This window comes from Leucoraja erinacea, chromosome 4 (genome assembly GCF_028641065.1).
Source record: "Leucoraja erinacea ecotype New England chromosome 4, Leri_hhj_1, whole genome shotgun sequence".
In the NCBI taxonomy this organism is placed as follows: domain Eukaryota; kingdom Metazoa; phylum Chordata; class Chondrichthyes; order Rajiformes; family Rajidae; genus Leucoraja; species Leucoraja erinaceus.
Window position 1 is genome coordinate 448,233 of NC_073380.1, and position 18,850 is coordinate 467,082.

The 18,850-nt window shown below is 44.2% G+C and overlaps 1 protein-coding gene across 1 annotated transcript in view; it reads left to right on the forward strand.

The window, feature by feature from the left end:
* The first annotated feature begins 2,354 nt into the window (after positions 1-2,354).
* The window catches only part of LOC129696081 (oxidation resistance protein 1-like), a 147,361-nt gene continuing 130,865 nt past the window's right edge, over positions 2,355-18,850 (forward strand). The window contains exons 1-3 of the mRNA XM_055633489.1: positions 2,355-2,543; positions 14,467-14,574; positions 18,674-18,787. Coding sequence (XP_055489464.1) covers positions 2,424-2,543; positions 14,467-14,574; positions 18,674-18,787 — 342 coding nt within the window. The 5' untranslated portion in view covers positions 2,355-2,423. The remainder of the gene's footprint in view (positions 2,544-14,466; positions 14,575-18,673; positions 18,788-18,850) is intronic.

Sequence of the window (18,850 nt, forward strand, 5' to 3'; positions counted from 1 at the left end):
CTTGGGAGAGAAGGAATGGGTGACGTTTCGGGCCAAGACCCTTCCTCAGACTGGTCTGAGGAGCGGTCCTGACCAAAAACGTCACCCATTCCTTCTCCCCCGAGATGCTGCCTGTCCCGCTGAATTACTCCAGCTTTTTGTGTCTATCTTCGGTTTAAACCAGCATCTGCAGTTCCTCCCTACAGGTTAATAGCCAATGCTATATAAAGTGTGGAATTTAGCCTAAGACAAAACTAGTTAATTAATCCTGACCAATATTAAACCCACGATCCGACCACAAATTAAAAAGATCACACTGCAATAGCCCACCATGGCAGTATTTTTACCACCAATTTTAATAAAGCAGTTTCATACACTGGACAATTTGAATAAATGGGCTGCTGCAACAAATTGCTTGAATGGTAAAACCAAGACACTAATGGATAATCTTGAGCATGTGTTCATTTATTAAGTATATAAAGCTGCAGATCATGGATATTAATGAATGTCAAACAGAGCCAGCCCCATCTGAATGCAGGATCCATCCGTATTGCTGAGCTCATACAATGAACAATGCAATTGATTCAACATATAAACCTTACAATGCATGATCCCATGAGTTACACTTGGCAGTCGCTGATCATACCGGGCCACCACAAATTTTCCGGCACCTTCTTTACTACGGACAAAATTAGAGTGCCCTTAACATTCCACCCGGAAGTCCCCCCCAAAAGATGTGGGGCCTAGGCCGGATCTCGACCTAATCGGGCCTTCCGCAGCCTATTGGCGGGTGGAATTTGCCCCCCCCCCCCCTGCGGCCAAGGCTCTGGATGATGTGCAGGCCATGGTTGTGCGCATGTGCAAGGCGGCCAGCCGGCCATGCTGGCGGATGAAGAGCGACTGGAGAGCGGAGACTCGGCGGCCCGGACACGGATGGCGGGGGGAGACGGAGAGAGAGATAGAGAGATAGAGAGATAGTGAAGGAGGCCAAGCCGGGCAAAATGACACGGCTTTTAGGTTGCCCGGCGGGACTTTTGGTGTCCATTGGCACCCGAGCAACCATTAATTTCGAGCCCTGTGTACTATGTTTACACATTCTGTTGTGCTGCAGCAAGTAAGAATTTCATTGTTCTATTTGGCACACATGACAATAAAACACTCTTGACTACTGAACTTCGTCGACTCTCTCTGGTTGCGCTCAGAGCTCTTTTTTTTTTTGCACTTGTGTTGGGTTATTAATAATAATAATAATAATAATAATAATAATAATAAACTTTTATTTCGGATTACAACATTACATAAAAATGCATTGCATATTAAAAAATATCTTAAAGTACATTTAAAATCTTAGTATATCATTTATAAAAGCATCATAAATTATATATTAAAAAAAAACAATACATGAATTAAAATCCAGAATAAAAGAATGATCAATGTCTGACAACGATACCAGTGTCTCCACAGCTGGGATTGGTAGCGTGTAGTGCTAACCGTTATGTTTGACAAGGCCACAATAATTACATTTTTAGTAATTTATCCTGCAAATGAGTTTATACATATGATTTTATACATATTATTAATTGATTTTTTTTTGTTTATAACATGCAATCAGTGTGTATTGCGTTTGCAGACCTGTTATGCTGCTGCAAGTACGAATATCATTTGTTCTGTTTTCTGTACATATGACAATTAAACATTCTCGATTCTCTTGACTCTTGAATTTGATCATCAGGGTTAATGATGTGTGCAACCATTTATCCTCACAATAGTGCTGTCAAAAATGGCAGACATTCCATCATATTCACAATTGTTAGACAGATTTGTGAACAAACTGTAACTTAAGTATTTTATTAGTTGAGGTATTTTCACCTCTTTATTTTCTCTCTTTCTCTCTTTCTCTGTCGCCAGCTTGTCAATATGTGTAATGACATTGAAATGTCAACCTTGTTTAAAGCTGTGCATGATGCAATCTCAAATTACAAATAGGAAATGGGCCACCACAGCTGTTTAAAAAAAAAACCCATCCTATGTGTCATCATGCAGAAGAGTCCAAGCGCATCACAGACAGATTGAAGTTTAGTGGTGTAGGGGTTAAGCATTGGAATGCGTCCCTCCTGTTGAAAAAAAACAGCTTGCGGAAAGCCAATGGATTCAAATGAATTGTGCATTTGTAATGAAGGCAAACTCCTTTGGATGCGTGTAGCTATCTTCAGCATTGATCAAGCTCCTTGAATGCTGATGCACATGCATTTTTTTTGGAATGTCTTGTGATCAATCTAACCGGGTCCAGTGAGCTAGAGGCTGGAAGAAAAAAAGTGTCAATTTATTATAATTATTATGAAATTAGAGGCGGCGCTTTTGAGAGTGAGTGTGCAGATAAATGAGCTGGTCCCTCGGCAAAGCTGGGCTCGAGAGCCTTGTGACCAGCCTGGGGAAGTGCAAGCATGGAACTAATACGCACCTTACCTCGCCTGTTTGCAGATACCAGCCAGAAAAAGCACCAGGAGAGGAAAGACACCCGGTGGATGTCTTCACAGAAGCCCAAAGGGACGATTGAATACACGGTGAGTGAAACCAGCTCGTTGTGCAGGGTGCAACTCGCCTTCATGGTTCTTTTTAAAATTGAAGAGATGCATTAACCATTAATTGTTTTAGTTCTTCTTCTCCCTGTCCGTGCTTCCCCCTCTCTCACTTCTCTCTCTCTTTAGCTTCTCTCTCTCTCTCTCTCACCTCCCTCTCTCTCCCACCACCTCACCCTCCTACCCCCCCCCCCCCCTCTCTCTCACCCCCCCTTTCCCCCCCTCTCTCGCCCCCCCTGGCTCTCGCTCCCCCTCGCTCTCACCCTACCCTCTTTCTCCCTCTCTCTCTCACCCCCTCCTCCTCTCTCTCTCACCCCTCCTCTCTGTCTCTTACCCCTCTCTCTCTCTCTCCTCTTCTCTCTCCCCCCTCCTCTCTCTCCTCCCCTCTCTCTCTCTCTCTCTCTACCCCCCTCTCTCTCCTCTCTCTCTCTCCCCTCTCTCTCTCCCCCCTCTCTCTCTCCCCCCCTCTCTCTCCCCCCTCTCTCTCTCTCTCCCCTCTCTCCCTCTCAGCCTCCCTCTCAGTCTCCCTCTCAGTCTCCCTCTCAGTCTCCCTCTCCGTCTCTGTCTCCCTCTCTCTGTCTCCCTCTGCCTCTCTCTGTCTCTCAATTCAATTTCAATTTCAATTAAAAAACTTTATTGGCATGATAAAATACATCGTTATATTGCCAAAGTATAAAACATGACATACATATTTAAAATGCATAAGTATAAATACAAGTATACAGTGCATGGATAGATATGTCCCTGTACATAAACTCGCAATAGACCTATAGCCCTTTATTGATGCTACACGTTCTTGCAGCTGTAAGCAGTACAACACAATAGCAAGTTTAACAATTCAATATTAATTTCATAGTGTCAGTTAATGTCAATTAGTGTGTGCGTACATATGTGCATGTTGGTCATTCACCGTCTCTCAGGCTATGGCATGCTGTTACGTATTGTGCACCAAGATGTGCCGTATTTCCTTCGCCAAGGATTATTCTTAGTTTTGATGTATCATCTAGTTCTTTAAAATCAGGGGTTGCCTCACTGACACTCTCCCCTCTCTCTCTCTCTGTCTCTCTCTCTCTCTCTCTCTCTCTCTCTCTCTCTCTCTCTCTCTCTCTCTCTGTCTCTCTCTCTCTCTCTCTCTCTCCCTCTCTCTCCCTGTCTCTCCCTGTCTCTCTCTGTCTCTCTCTGTCTCTCTCTCTCTCTCTCTCTCTCTCTCTGTCTCTCTCTCTGTCTCTCTCTGTCTCTCTCCCTCTCTCTCTCTGTCTCTCCCTGTCTCTCCCTGTCTCTCTCTCTCTCTCTCTCTCTCTCTCTCTCTCTCTCTCTCTCTCTCTCTCTCTCTCTCTCTCTCTCTCTCTCTCTCTGTCTCTCTCCCTCTCTCTCTCTCTCTCTCTCTCTCTCTGTCTCTCTCTCTCTCTCTCTCTCTCTCTCTCTCTCTCTCTCTCTCTCTCTGTCTCTCTCTCTCTCTCTCTCTCTCTCTCTCTCTCTCTCTCTCTCCTCTCTCTCTCTCCTCTCTCTCTGCCTCTCTCTGTCTCTGTCTCTCTCTCTGTCTCTCTCTCTCTCTCTCTCTCTCTCTCTCTCTCTCTCTCTCTGTCTCTCTCTCTCTTTCTCTCTCTCTCTCTCTCTCCCTCTCTCTCTCCCTCTCTCTTCTCTCTTTCTCTCTCTCTCTTTCTCTTTCTCTCTCTCTCTCTCTCTCTCTCTCTGAGTCTCTCTCTGACTGTCTCTCTCTGTGTGTCTCTCTCTCACCCTCTCTCTCACCTACCAGCAACCTGTCTTGGCCTTGCATAATGCAGTCCATTATTAAATTGGGCCTTGCTCAGAGTATCAGGCTCGGGATAGGAGGTGATCAGAACCTGGATGTCTGGACATCCTTTTCTGAAATTCCAAAAAGTATTCATATAGTAGTAAATTTCTTTTGTATCATTGCTTTCTTTTCACTGATTGGTTCTGCTGCTAGATTGTTTCCATGTCATTTGCTGATGGCTGCGAGTCTGCTGCTGCTGTTGTGATAATCGGATTGCGTTTTGCGCTCTAATATAAAGCCATGGGACTTTACATCGTAAAGAAAAAACAGAGGATTGGGAATAAAGATTTTTATGACTTTGAAAATTTGTATTGCAGAAAAAGTTGAATTTGAAGCAAGCATAGGTAGATATTCTAAAAGCAACTGCAATCAGTGTGCTGCAATGCTGCGTTGCGTTTGTGAGAGACTCTGCAATGAGTTGGGTTCTCTCCCCCCTCTAATTTTGCTCACCTTAAACTCCATTTAATGACTAGCATTCTAATATAATTCCAATACTTATTTTCTTTGTCATTGGCTTGGGGGATAGAGCCAGATATACAGGTTTTCCTGCCATTAATCTTCATTTCATCATTTATTCAATTTTATCAGCTGAAGCTCGGTTTGGGGCATTCCAAGTTGGGAGATTCCCGCTTGGAATTCTATGCCAGAAATCTGGTTTAATATTCCACTCTGGGGGGGGAAAAGCTGCACTGCTGAAAAAGTTTTTTCAGATGATTTGAAGACTCTGATAACAAAGGCCTTGCCTGCTCTCTCAGCTAAAGGAGTCATTCTTTTGAAGAGGACAACAACAATGGAAGTAGCACGAGTAGCCCACTTGTCTCCTCAAGACTGCTCTGCCATTCAACATGGTCTCATCGTGGCCTCCGCCTTGGTTGCTCTGCTGTTGCCACATTCCTTGATTTCTCTGTTTAAGAAAGAACTGCAGATGCTGGAAAAATCGAAGGAAGAGAAAGACAACAACCAACCTGATCTCCCGGTGGCACTTCAACTCCCCCTCCCATTTTCATTCCAAATCCAACCTTTCTGTCCTGGGCCTCCTCGATGGCCAGAGTGAGGCCCACCGTAAATTGGAGGAGAAGCACCTCATATTTTGTTTGGGTAGTTTACACCCCAGCAGTATGAACATTGACTTCTCCAATTTCAGGTAGTCCTTGCTTGTTGTTTGTCTTTTGCACAAAAGTCCGCGAGCATTGCCACTTTCATTTCACTGCACATCTCGTATGTGTATGTGACAAATAAACTTGACTTGACTTTCTCCCTCCTTCCCCTCCCCTTCCCTTCCCAGTTCTCCCTCAGCCTATAGTCTTCACCTCTTCCTTTCTTTTTCCCGCCCCCCCCAACATCAGTCTGAAGAAGGGTCTTGACCCGAAACGTCGCGTATCCCTTAGCTCAATAAATGCTGCCTCACCCGCTGAGTTTCTTCAGCTTTTTTGTCTACCTTTGATTTCTCTACAATTCCAAAAGAATGTTTCGATTTTGAAAAACATTTAATAAGTCAGCCTCCATTACTTTGGAAAAGAGAATTCCAAAGAAATACTGTCTGTCCACTTCGAGATTCTTCATCCCCATCTTAAGTGAATAACTCTTCTAAAACAATGTCCCCTGGTTCTGGACTCCTGCATGAGGGTTCCTACTCTCAGCATCTACCCTATCAACAACCCAGACACCCATCGATCCCCCACCCCTCTGGAAGCAACTTGTTGTTTTTTCCCCATAAGATTATCACTACGGTTGAAAACATGGTTAAATGTGGAGTTGAACAAAATTGTGACTCTTTCCAGGCTGATCTCTGTCTAGCAAGAAGTTAAATCTCCATGTTTGTTGTGGGGTTCAGTTGGTGGAAATGTCCTGCCAACATGAAACGTTCACCTGATGCTGTGATCAATGCTGGTTTCTGGCCCTCTGCGGTAGTAGAATCTAACCACATTTGCTCAATTGTTTCTAATTTGATTGAGATTTTTTTCAAATGAATAGTACTTAGAGTTTAGAGGTACGGCATAAAAACAGGTCCTTCGACCCATTGCTAACCATTGATCACCCACTCACACTGATTCTACATTATCCCTCTTATACAGTTCTCATTTACTTCCTACACACTGGGGGGCAATTTACAGAGGCCAATTAATCTACAATACGTGTACGTCTTTGGGATGTGGAAGGAAACCGGAGCACCCGGCGGAAATCCAAACCCTTCCACCACAGGGAGAATGTGCAAATGCCACACAAACAGCACCCGAGGTCAGAATCGAACCTGGGTCTCTGGCGCTGTGAAGCAGAAGCTCTGCCAGCTGTGCCACTGTGCTGTCCTTATGCCGCATTGATGAAGACAGGGGCAGTGGATGTTGTCTATGTAGTCTTTAGCAAGGCCTCTGACAACACCCCGCTCGGTTGGCGAGTCCAGAAGATTAGACCACATGGAATCCAGGGTGAGCTTGCCAATTGGATACTAAATTGGCTTGGTGGAGGGAGTCAGAGGGTGGTAATGGAGGGTATTCTGTTTTTTTTGTGCCGAGAATTTGGAGGCTTGTATCCAGTGGTGTGATGTAGGGATCTATGTGGGGTCCACTGGTGTTTGTCATCGATATTAGTAATTTGGATAATAATGTCATTAACATCGTTAATAGGTTTGTGGATAATGCCAACATTGTGCAATAGTGAACTGTGAATATCGTTATTTAATGTTGCATTAGGATGTGGATGAACTGCGGAAGTTGGGCAAAAAATGCCAGATGGAATTTAACTTGAGGTAATTGCTCTTTGATAAGTTAAAACCAGGGAATGTCTTGCACCGTAAATGGCAGGATCCTGGATAGTGTTACAGAACAGAGAAACCTGAGGGTGTAGATATATAGATACAAAAAGCTGGAGTAATTCAGCAGGTCAGGCAGCATCTATGGAGAAAAGGAATAGGTGACATTTTGCGTTGAGACCCTTCTTTAGAGATATAGTCCTCTTGATGTGCCAACTCATGTTGACGATGGTCTGCTTGTCTCCATCAGTGAATATAGGAATTGGGACATTGTGTTACCACTGTACAAGTCAGACAAGAACACGCTTTGGAGTACTTTGTGCAATTCCGGTTGCCCTGCTGCAGGAAGGATGTCATTCAACTGGAAAGGATGCAGATCAAATTTACAGAATGTTACAGAAGGTTTGAATTGTAAGGAAGAAATTGATGGGGCTTATTTGCCTGGAGCGCAGTAGATTGAGGGTTGACATTAGAGAGATGTATAAAATCACGAAGGGTGTAAATATTGTCACAGTCTTTTTCCAAGGGCAGGGGATGTAAAACTAAAGGGTACAGAATTGAGATGAGAGTGGCAATATGTAATAGAGACCTGAGGGACATCTTTTTCAAATGGAGTGTTTTGGGTACATGGAATGAGCTGCCAACTGAAGCTGCAAAGGCTTGTACAGTTACACAGATATTTAGGCAGGTGCATGGTTAGAAAAGGTTTAGAGGGGCATAGGTCAAATGCAAGCTTGGGTAGATAACATGATTGGCAGGAATGAGTTAGGCTGAAGAGTCTGTTCTGTATACGTCTATGACTCTGAATAAACATTATTTACAAAGCCACCAATGACAAATCTTCCCTGGAACTGTGCCAGGCTGCTCCATAGCCATTGATGTTGAGGCCTCTCGGCTTCAGCACTGGATCCTGATCTCGAGGACTGTCTGTTTGGAGTGTGCACGTTCTCCCTGTGACTGCATGGGTTTCCTTCCAGGTGTTCCCGTCTCTTCCCACACATTAAAGATGTGATGGTAGATTCATTGGCTACTGTAAAACATCCCTTGTTGAGGTAAGTAGTAAGTTTGTCAATAAGAGGAGTAGATTTAGATCATTCAACCCATCGAGTCAAGTCCACTCCGCCATTCAATCATGACATATAACATATAACATATAACAATTACAGCACGGAAACAGGCCATCTCGGCCCTACAAGTCCATGCCGAACAACTTTTTTTCCCTTAGTCCCACCTGCCTGCACTCATACCATAACCCTCCATTCCCTTCTCATCCATATGCCTATCCAATTTATTTTTAAATGATACCAACGAACCTGCCTCCACCACTTCCACTGGAAGCTCATTCCACACCACTACCACTCTCTGAGTAAAGAAGTTCCCCCTCATGTTACCCCTAAACTTCTGTCCCTTAATTCTGAAGTCATGTCCTCTTGTTTGAATCTTCCCTATTCTCAAAGGGAAAAGCTTGTCCACATCAACTCTGTCTATCCATCTCATCATTTTAATGACCTCTATCACGTCCCCCCTTAACCTTCTGCGCTCCAGAGAATAAAGACCTAACTTATTCAACCTTTCTCTGTAACTTAGTTGTTGAAACCCAGGCAACATTCGAGTAAATCTCCTCTGTACTCTCTCTATTTTGTTGACATCCTTCCTATAATTGGGCGACCAAAATTGTACACCATACTGCAGATTTGACATCAATCTTTCTCTCTCAACATTCTCCTGCCTTCTCCCCGTAATCTATAATATTCTTATTAATCATGAACCTGTCAATCTTCACTTTAAAAATAACCAAAGACTAGACAATGAATTAGACAGATTCACCAAACTCTGACTAAAGAAATTCCCCATCCTCTGCTTTCTAAAGGTATGTCCTTTTATTCTGAGGATGTGCCCTCTGGCCCTAGACTCTCCCACTAGTGGAAACATCCTCTCCACATCCACTCTATCTAGGCCTTTCACTAATCGGTAAGTGTCAATGGGGTCTCCCCTCATCCTTCTAACCTCCAGCGAGTACAGGCCCAGAGCCATCAAACACTTATCATTTCGTTAAGAGAATCAAAGGGGAATTAATGGGATGATAGAGGGAATAAATTGCAGGGTTATTAGGAAATTAGAGGGAGGATGGGGCCGATGAGATTGCTCTATTTGGAGCTGCCTCTAATGCTGTCATATGTAGGTCAGTGTGCACTCTGCAATGGAGTGCTTATGTACAGATTGCCTGCAAACAGCACTGAGCCTTCCTTGCACTTTCACTGCTGCTTGTCCTGTTGGACAATGAGGAAGTGGATTCTTGCAGACCACAGTGGTTGGTAGCCATGGGGACCATAAGGGAGGAGATATGAAAGAACTCATCATTAAAATTATCGTTTACCCAAAGTTTTAAGGACACTACCCTCGTATCTGGACAACTCTGCGGAGGAATGTACACGCAGGCGACAAGACAGCTCTCATGAGATGTGTGACCTTTGCCGACCCACTGTAACATTGAGCACTCATTCACTGGAGCTACTCGTGCAGATCAATCCTGGTTACTTCCAAACCTCAAGCTCGTTTCAGGTCTCAGCCAGCTGCAATGGGAGGTCACTGATGATTCATAATCAAGGAGAGAAGATTTTCCATACCTTTCCCTCGGACAACAGGATTAGGCCAACTAGACATGAAGATTTACAGGTTTCCCAAACGTATTGGCATACAAACTCTACAATGTTGTTTCTTTCAGTGGTTCTTCATAACATTGAGCTATGCTTTCATAGCAGACGATTCCATTCTCCCAGTGTGCAGCTGCTGCACAACCATCATGGGAATGTCCTCATGGTTAATATGTGTTATGCAGTCATTCAAGTTGATAGCCACCTCGTGGTCTCTGGGAACTCCAAATGATGCAGCAGAAGACAGCCATAATGAGAACACCGACACCACAAGGAGCTTAAGGAAGATCAGGAAAGGCTTCTTTAAATTGAGATTGTGCAGTCTGCCAAATGCACTAGAATCTTCGGCAAGCAGTGTCTCTCTCATACTGTGTCTTTTCCTGCATGTACAAATGTCAGCTGCAGGCTCCCTGCTTCAGGTTGGTCAAAGGAAGCTAATTGACTTGAATTGAATTGAATACTTTATTGTCACATGGTATGCAAATAGTTGCCCATAGAGGGCGCTTACAAAGTTACAAACGCTTCCCCCCCCCCCCTTTCCCCTCCTTGCGCAAGTTCCCCCTTTGCTCTCTCCCCTCCCCCATGTTGGTCCCTCCATGCTGGGTCCTTCTTTGTTCCGGATTTGCCGAGCAACTCAAGGAAACAAGATTTGTCTCCAGGCTGTCAGCATTGGGGTTTTGCCGTGCAGACATTCTGATCTCACTCATGTGCTTGCTGGTTTGTTTATGAGATTACTATACTTTAGGGCTGCTCGTGAGCCTTTAGTCACTCTCAAGCACACATCAACTGCAGCACGACATGAATTATTAATGATTAGCAGGTAAAAAATCTTTCACCCAAACACAGGAGCTTGGTTTACTCCAGCGCAGTACGCAGCCTCTGGTGACACTTGACTGATTGCCAAATAGTCCTCATTGTCCTCACGGTGATCCATTTCCACATGTGTGAATGCTGCTTGAGATTAGGTGTCCAACCCCTTTAGTCTTCATGCATATCAGCTACTGATTCTTGAATGAATCTCCTCAATCTTCTCCGAGGGTAAATACCATCATGGCAGCAATTCTTTCCATTTGCCAACCTTGCGGCCACTTATCGAATGACACACTTTGTAGAAATCTAGAAATTTGCAGCACAGAAAGTGGTCGAGCAGATCACAATGCAACACTGGGATGTGGGGCAATCCTGCTTCCCTGCTCCTGGTACATAACTCAAAGCACTTTGTGCTCGTCCAGATGCTTCCTTGACTAGTTGCGGATTTTTAAGGCATTGAGCCAGCATTTTTTCAATTAAATAACTTATTACTCAGCTCCCTCTCGCCTATTACCAATCTCATCACTCAGTTACTCACCTCCTTGCTCAGGTTAATAACTCCACTACTTGACTTGTCTGGGCTTCTGATACATTTCGCCCACTAAATTTTCCTCGCAGTCTTCTGTGTTCCAAAGAAATCAACCCTGGTCGATGGTCTGTGCTATCAACGTCCAGTCTCCTCCAGTTTTGGTGTCTACTTTGTTCTCTGTCCCGCACTGCATTTGCATTTGGGCCTGGCGGACAGCGTCTATACCAGAGCACAGCACTCCAGGTGCAGTCAACTGCCGTTTTATTTATTTACATCTCGCATGGCTGGCAGCTATTTCACTTTTGCCATCTGTACCCCTGCATCCATTTGCTTGGCACCCTCTCCCTTTCCAAGTACCTGTGCAAATTTCAGAAGAAGCTGCAGGTTTTATAGGGATGCTTATATACTTCCCAGTCATGCAGAATTACATTTGTTCTGACCATGTCCATGTGACTCTTGCACCCTTACAAAGATAGCAATTTGCATTCTCTCTTGTGGCACATGTATACCCATGCATGCAAATATCACTGCTGTATCTTAGTTACTGCAAAAGGCAGGAGGTTGTAGTTGTGCAAGGATGGGCTTCAATATCTTATTTTCTATTGCCAACAGTTACTTATCACTGATAGACACATCAGACATGCTGAATGCAGTTGTACAGGGTCTTGGTGAGACCACACCTGGAGTATTGCGTACAGTTTTGGTCTCCAAATCTGAGGAAGGACATTATTGCCATAGAGGGAGTGCAGAGACGGTTCACCAGACTGATTCCTGGGATGTCAGGACTGTCTTATGAAGAAAGGCTGGATAGACTTGGTTTATACTCTCTAGAATTTAGGAGATTGAGAGGGGATCTTATAGAAACTTACAAAATTCTTAAGGGGTTGGACAGGCTAGATGCAGGAAGATTGTTCCCGATGTTAGGGAAGTCCAGGACAAGGGGTCACAGCTTAAGGATAAGGGGGAAATCCTTTAAAACCGAGATGAGAAGAACTTTTTTCACACAGAGAGCGGTGAATCTCTGGAACTCTCTGCCACAGAGGGTAGTTGAGGCCAGTTCATTGGCTATATTTAAGAGGGAGTTAGATGTGGCCCGTGTGGCTAAGGGGATCATGGGGTATGGAGAGAAGGCAGGTACGGGATACAGAGTTGGATGATCAGCCATGATCATATTGAATGGCGGTGCAGGCTCGAAGGGCCGAATGGCCTACTCCTGCACCTAATTTCTATGTTTCTATGATATTCGATTCCTTGCAGTATTTTGAGACAGCTAAAGGCCTGTCCCACTTACGCAACCTTTTCGGCGACTGCCGGCACCTGTCATAGGTCGCCGAAAAGTTTCATGTTGAAAATTCAGCAGTGACCAGAAAGACGCTACGACTCTTTGGGTGACTGGAAGAGCTCTCACCATCATACAGCTGACGCTTGGCAACATGTCGCTGAGTGTCACCAGGGGGTCGCCTGTATGGTCGTGAGTCGTCTCCTAGTCACCCAAAGAGTCGTAGCGTCTCTCTGGTTGCCGCTGAATTTTCAACATGTTGAACATTTTCGGCCACCTATGACGGATGCCGACAGTCACCAAAAAGGTTGCGTAAGTGGGACAGGCCCATAAGCTGCCTAAGTGCAGATGATCACCATATTTACAAAGGAGTGAGTGGCCCACTTACAGTTTCAGACTTATCATGGCAGTGTTGGAATTTTCAGTATTGTAGGCAAGGAAGCATTACAAGTATAACGGCGTTAACATTGTTTAATGGATATGATCAACATATAAATTAACATTCCAATATGTTCATCAAACCTGTTAATATGAAAAAGATAATGTTTTACAATTAAGATTTGGGATTTGAAGAGATGCCCATCTTGATTTCAGAAAGCAAACCTGCCCAAGGACAGAACTCACCACCTCCCCCTGCTGGATCATAAAGGTTCTGTCTGAAGTTGTCATTTTCTTCTTCTTCTTCTTCTTTGGAGTTTTACGGCAGCCGGCATCCACAATGTTGCATTGCTGCCACCTTCTGGCTTCACTCCACAGTCCTCATGTCTTTACTTTATATCCCTTTTATAAGGCCAGAGGCCCTCAAGAAATTAAACAACAAATTTACTCCTTGTCCTTCCCCTCCATACTCTAGAATGTTCTTTTCTGATATATCTGTCATTCCAATTTTCTTCATTTCATTGATCAAAACTCTTCTTTCTGTTGCATATCTTCTACATGCAACTAGAGCATGCTGAAATGTTTCCGGCTGATGGCATTCCTCACACATCCCAGTAGGGTGTTTTCCCAACATTTTTAATGTGCTGTTCAGGTGGGTGTGTCCTATCCTCAATCTTGCTAATACTACCTGTTCTCTCCTGTTCCCCCCTCTTCTTGCTGTAATGCCCACTCTGTTTTGTAGCGAATAGAGGTGTCTCCCCTTTGTCTCCTGTTCCCAGTATTGTTGCCATTCCTGATTTGTTTTCTTCCACACTATGTGTCTTCCTTCAGATTTGGATAATTGTAGGTTTACCTCTATGTTATCTTTTTTAACGGCCTCTTTTGCTAATTTATCCACTTTTTCATTTCCTAGCACACCAATGTGTGCTGGGACCCACAACAAAGTCACGTCACTGCCCTTCCTTGTTACTTGGCTTAATAGTAGTAGAATTTCATACACTAGGTCAGGCCGCCTATGGGACGCACCAGACCCAATACTCTGGATTGCAGACAATGAGTCGCTACAAATTAATATTTTGCATGGTTGCACCTGTTCTATCCACCGAACTGCCATCAAAATAGCGTACAGTTCCACTGTATATACTGCCAAATAGTTATTTGTTCTTTTGAAAATCTCAACATTCATCCCTTGCACTACCACAGCTGCCCCTGTAAGTTGTCATTTTAATGAAGATGTGGTCTTAAATACCCCACATTAAATGTCTTAACCTGTTGCAATTAAAATAAAATCTGAGGTTCTGTTGTACAAAAAAAATCAAAGCCCTTGGTTATTTACCACAAATCCAATTTCTTTAACTCTGATGCATTATCATTAGTATATTATTGTTATAGGGTCATACAGCATGGAAACAGGTCATTCGGCCTAAGGAATAAAGTCCTAGCCTGCCCAACCTCTCCCTTTCACTTGAGCCATCAAGTCCAGGCAACATCCTCGTAAATCTTCTCTATACTCTTAATGACATTTAGAGAATACCTAGACATACACTTGTAGTTGTGTCCTGTAGGGCTACAGTCCTAATGCTGAAAGGTAAGATTTGGGAGTCTAGAACATTGCACAGATGCGATGGGCCAAATTACCTGCTTTTGTATTTGTGTTTTCTATGATTCGTTGAATAACCACTGGTTTTCTGACGTACTTTGATTTCTTTGACAGGTTGAATCGAGGGACTCTTTGAATAGCATCGCACTCAAATTTGACACGACACCTAATGAGCTTGTGCAACTGAATAAATTGTTCTCGAGAGCTGTTGTTCCAGGCCAGGTAATGAGCTCTTTGCTGCAATCATATAAACAAGCTGTTTTTTTAAATTTAATAGATATTGCGTAAATTATATAATGCAACTAGTTATGGTTTATAGACATGTAGAGTTACTTTATCCATTGTCTTAGATTAACATAATTTCTCACATGTTTAACATATAAAGAGCATACAGCCAGTGATTAGGGTGAAGAAGGAAATATCCTTTTGTTCCTTGAACATTGTTATGTACTTCTATCATGTGCATCCAACCAGCAACCAAAATGTCATTATATTTAGTTGGACGGGGAACATTTATAAGTTCATAAGTGAGAGAAGCAGATTTAGGCCATTGTCCCCTCCGCTTTCAAAACTGCTGCTGTTACACCGATCTTAAAGAAACCTGGTCTTGATCCCTCCTCTCTCATTAACTACCGCCCAATCTCAAACCTCCCCTTTCTTTTAAAAACCCTGGAGCGTATCGTTGCGTCGCAACTTCATTCCTACCTCCTTGCGTATAACCTACTTGAACCCCTCCAATCTGGCTTTCGCCCCCTCCATAGCACAGAAACTGCTCTCCTCAAAGTCCTCAACGACCTCCTCACCTCTGCTGACACTGGTTCCCTCAACATCCTCATCCTCCTCAACCCGAGCGCAGCCTTCGATACAGTGAACCATAACATCCTGCTCACCAGACTCAAAGACCTCGGCATTGAAGGCTCTGCACTCAGCTGGCTCCGTTCCTACCTTTCCAACAGATCCCACTTCATCTCTCTCCACAACCACTGTCACTCAAGGCGTTCCCCAAGGCTCCATACCCGGCCCCCTCCTCTTCATCATCTACATCCTCCCCCTTGGTCAGAAACTCCGCCCCTCCACCCTGGACTTCCACTGTTACCCCAATGACACCCAGATCTACCTCGGCACCAAATCCCCCCACAACCCCCCCCCCCCCCTCTCCCATATCAACTCCTGTTTGTCAGCTATAAAAACCTGGATGCAACATAACTTCCTCAAACTCAACAGCGCTAAGACAGAATTCCTCCTCATAGGCTCCAAAGCCACACTCAGCAAAATCAATAACCCCACTGTCACCATCGACGGCACCACTGTCTCCCCATCTCCCCAGGCCCGCAACCTTGGCATGATCTTTGATTCCACCCTCTCTCTTGAGCCTCACATCCGCCATGTCATTAAAATCTCCTTCTTTCATCTCCGCAACATCGCCAAACTCAGACCCTCTCTCACACCGCCCGCTGCTGAAAGACTCATCCATGCCTTCAACTCCTCCCGATTGGACTATTGCAACTCACTTCTCCTTGGCATCAGCTCCACCTACATCAACCGACTCCAACTGGTCCAGAACGCAGCCGCCCGACTCATCACCCACACCAAATCTTGGCATCACATCACTCCAGTCCTCAAACAACTTCACTGGCTTCCCATCTCCCACCGGATCAACTACAAAATCCTGATCCTCACCTACAAAGCCCTCCACCATCTGGCCCCCCACATATCTCACTGACCTCCTCTCCCTCCCCCTACCAACCCTCAAGGTCCCTCAGATCCACATCAGCCGGTCTCCTCTCCATCCACGTCCATCCTCCGCAGTTTTGGGGACAGAGCCTTCTCCAGGGCAGCTCCCAGGCTCTGGAACTCCCTCGCCCAACTGATCTGCAATTCCATGTCCCTCACCATCTTCCAGTCCCGCCTCAAGACCCATCTCTTCACCTCTGCCTATCCTTAGCCCCACGTGCCGTCCCTTTTCATCTGTGCATTAATTGCCTCATCTTGTGTTTTGTATTGAATTCTGTCTTTACTTTGTGTACTAGTCATGTCTCTACTATTTATTTCATTCCCCTTAAATTTTTTTCCTCTACCTGCTAAATTTTTGTAAGGTGCCCTTGAGACTCTTGAAAGGCGCCCATAAATAAAATTTATTATTATTATTATTATTATTCCGTCCACCGAGCGTATTCCACTATTTAATCATGGCTGATCTATCTTTCCCTCTCAACCCCATTCTCCTACCTTCTTCCCATAACCTTAGATACCCTTACTCATCAAGTACCTGTCAATATCCACTTTACAAATACCCAATGGTGGTCTCCAGAGCCTTTTGTGGCAATGAATTCCGTAGATTCACTACCCTCTGACTAAAGAAATTCCTCCTCATTTCCTTTCTAAAGGTACGTCCTTTTATTCTGAGGCTGTGCCCTCTGGTCCTAGTGGAAACATCCTCTTCACATCCATTCTATCCAGGCCATTCACTATTTGGTAAGTTTCAGTGAAGTCCGCCCTCATCCTTCTAAACTCCAGCGAGTTCAGGCCCAGTGTCGTCAAACATTCATCATGCATTAACCCAATAATCCACGGAATCATTCTCTTTAATCTCCTCTGGACCCTCTCTAATGCCAGCACATCCTTCCTCAGGTTTGGGGCCCAAAACTGTTCACAATGCTCTAAATGCGATCTGACCAGTGCCTCATAAATTCTCAGAATTGCATCCCTGTTTTTATATTTTCATCCTCTCGAAATAAATCCTAGCATTGCATTTGCCTTCCTCACTTCTGATCCCTGACCCACTTTTGGGAATCCTGCACCAAGTCCCTTTGCACCTCCAATTTCAGAATCCTCTCTCCATTTAGAAAATAGTCTATGGCTTTATTCCTATTCTCGCATGACTGCACATTTTGCTGCGCTGTATTCTATCTGCCACTTCTTTGCCCAATCTCACAACCTGCTTAGGTCCTTCTGCAGACTCCCAGCTTTCTCTACACTATGCGTCCCTCCATTTATCTCCGCACACTTGGCCACAAAACCTTCCATTCCCTCACCCAAATTATTATTATACAACGGGAAGAGCAACGGACCCAACACCGACCCCTGTGGAACTAGACTAGTCACTGGAAGTCAACCAGAAAAAGGCCCTTTTATTCCCACTCTTTGTCTTCTGCCATCCTGCTAACCTGCTATTCCTGTTAGTTTCTTCCCTTTAATGGTCTCATTTTGTTTAGCAGCCTCAGGTGCAGCATCTTATCAAAGGCCATCTGAATATTCACATAAACAATATTCACTGACTCTGCTTTGTCTGTCCTGCTATTTACTTCCTCAAAGAATTCCAACAGATTTGTCAGGCAAGATCTCCCTTTCACAAAACCATGCTGACTTCAGCTTAATTTATCATGTGCTATTCATCCTTAATAATGAACTGTAAAATCTTACCAACTGCTGAAGTCAGGGTCATAGCCTATAGTTTCTCCTCATTTGCCTCGCTCCCTTCTTGAACAACAAAGTAACATTTGCAATTTTCCAGTCTCCTTGGACAACTCCCAGCTTTAGTGATTCTTGAAAGATCACTATTAATATCTCCACAATCTCGAAGGCTACCTCTTTCAGAACCCTGAGGTGTAATCCGTCTGGCCCAGGTAACTTTTCCTCTTTCAGACCTTTCAGCTTCCCATGCATCTTCTCCTAAGTGCATGGGAAGTGCACGTTCACTAACTTCTGCACCCTGGTTCTTTTGAATTTCTGGCACCTTGCTGGTATCTTCCGCTGTCAAAACTGACACAAAAAACATACTTCTCTGTCATTTCTGTTTTCCCCATAACTACTACGCCAGTGTCATTTTCCAAAGGTCCAATGTCCACTCTTGCCTCTTCTTCTGCCCTTATTCCAAGTTCAGTTGCATATTCCCGCCAGTAGCAATAGTTAATTTGGGTTAATGTGATATGCGATATGCCATTTATTGTCACTATACATGTACAGTGAAATTGAAAGCTGCTCGTACTCAGTGCATACATATAATTTAGTACAAAAAACAAGAAACAGAAAAACAAAAACAGAAGGGGAGAGGGGGGGGGGGGGGGGATAGGTGCACAATTCTGCGGCGCTATATACATATATACATATATACAGATCATACCACACGGCCCGGCCCATTGTGCTGCCAAGAAACACGCAAACAATAGTCATAAAGCTACATTGTGTTAACATTGTTTAAGTAGATGATGGGATCCTAATTTGAGTACTTCATTAAAACATGGGAATAGTATACATCCCACAGTGGTTTATAATTAAGTTGCTGAATTGGTTCTTTGATATTCACTCTTATCTTCTGCAGAATCTCTACGTTCCTGATCCAGACTATATCTCCAGTGTGGAAAGTTCGCCATCACTGAGTCCTGTCAGCCCATTGTCTGCAACCTCTTCAGAAATAGAGTTTGAGAAACCTTTGGTAAGGACCTGAGAGAAAGAATTATAATCTGCAATGAATACTTGAGATTCTACTGCCTCAAAG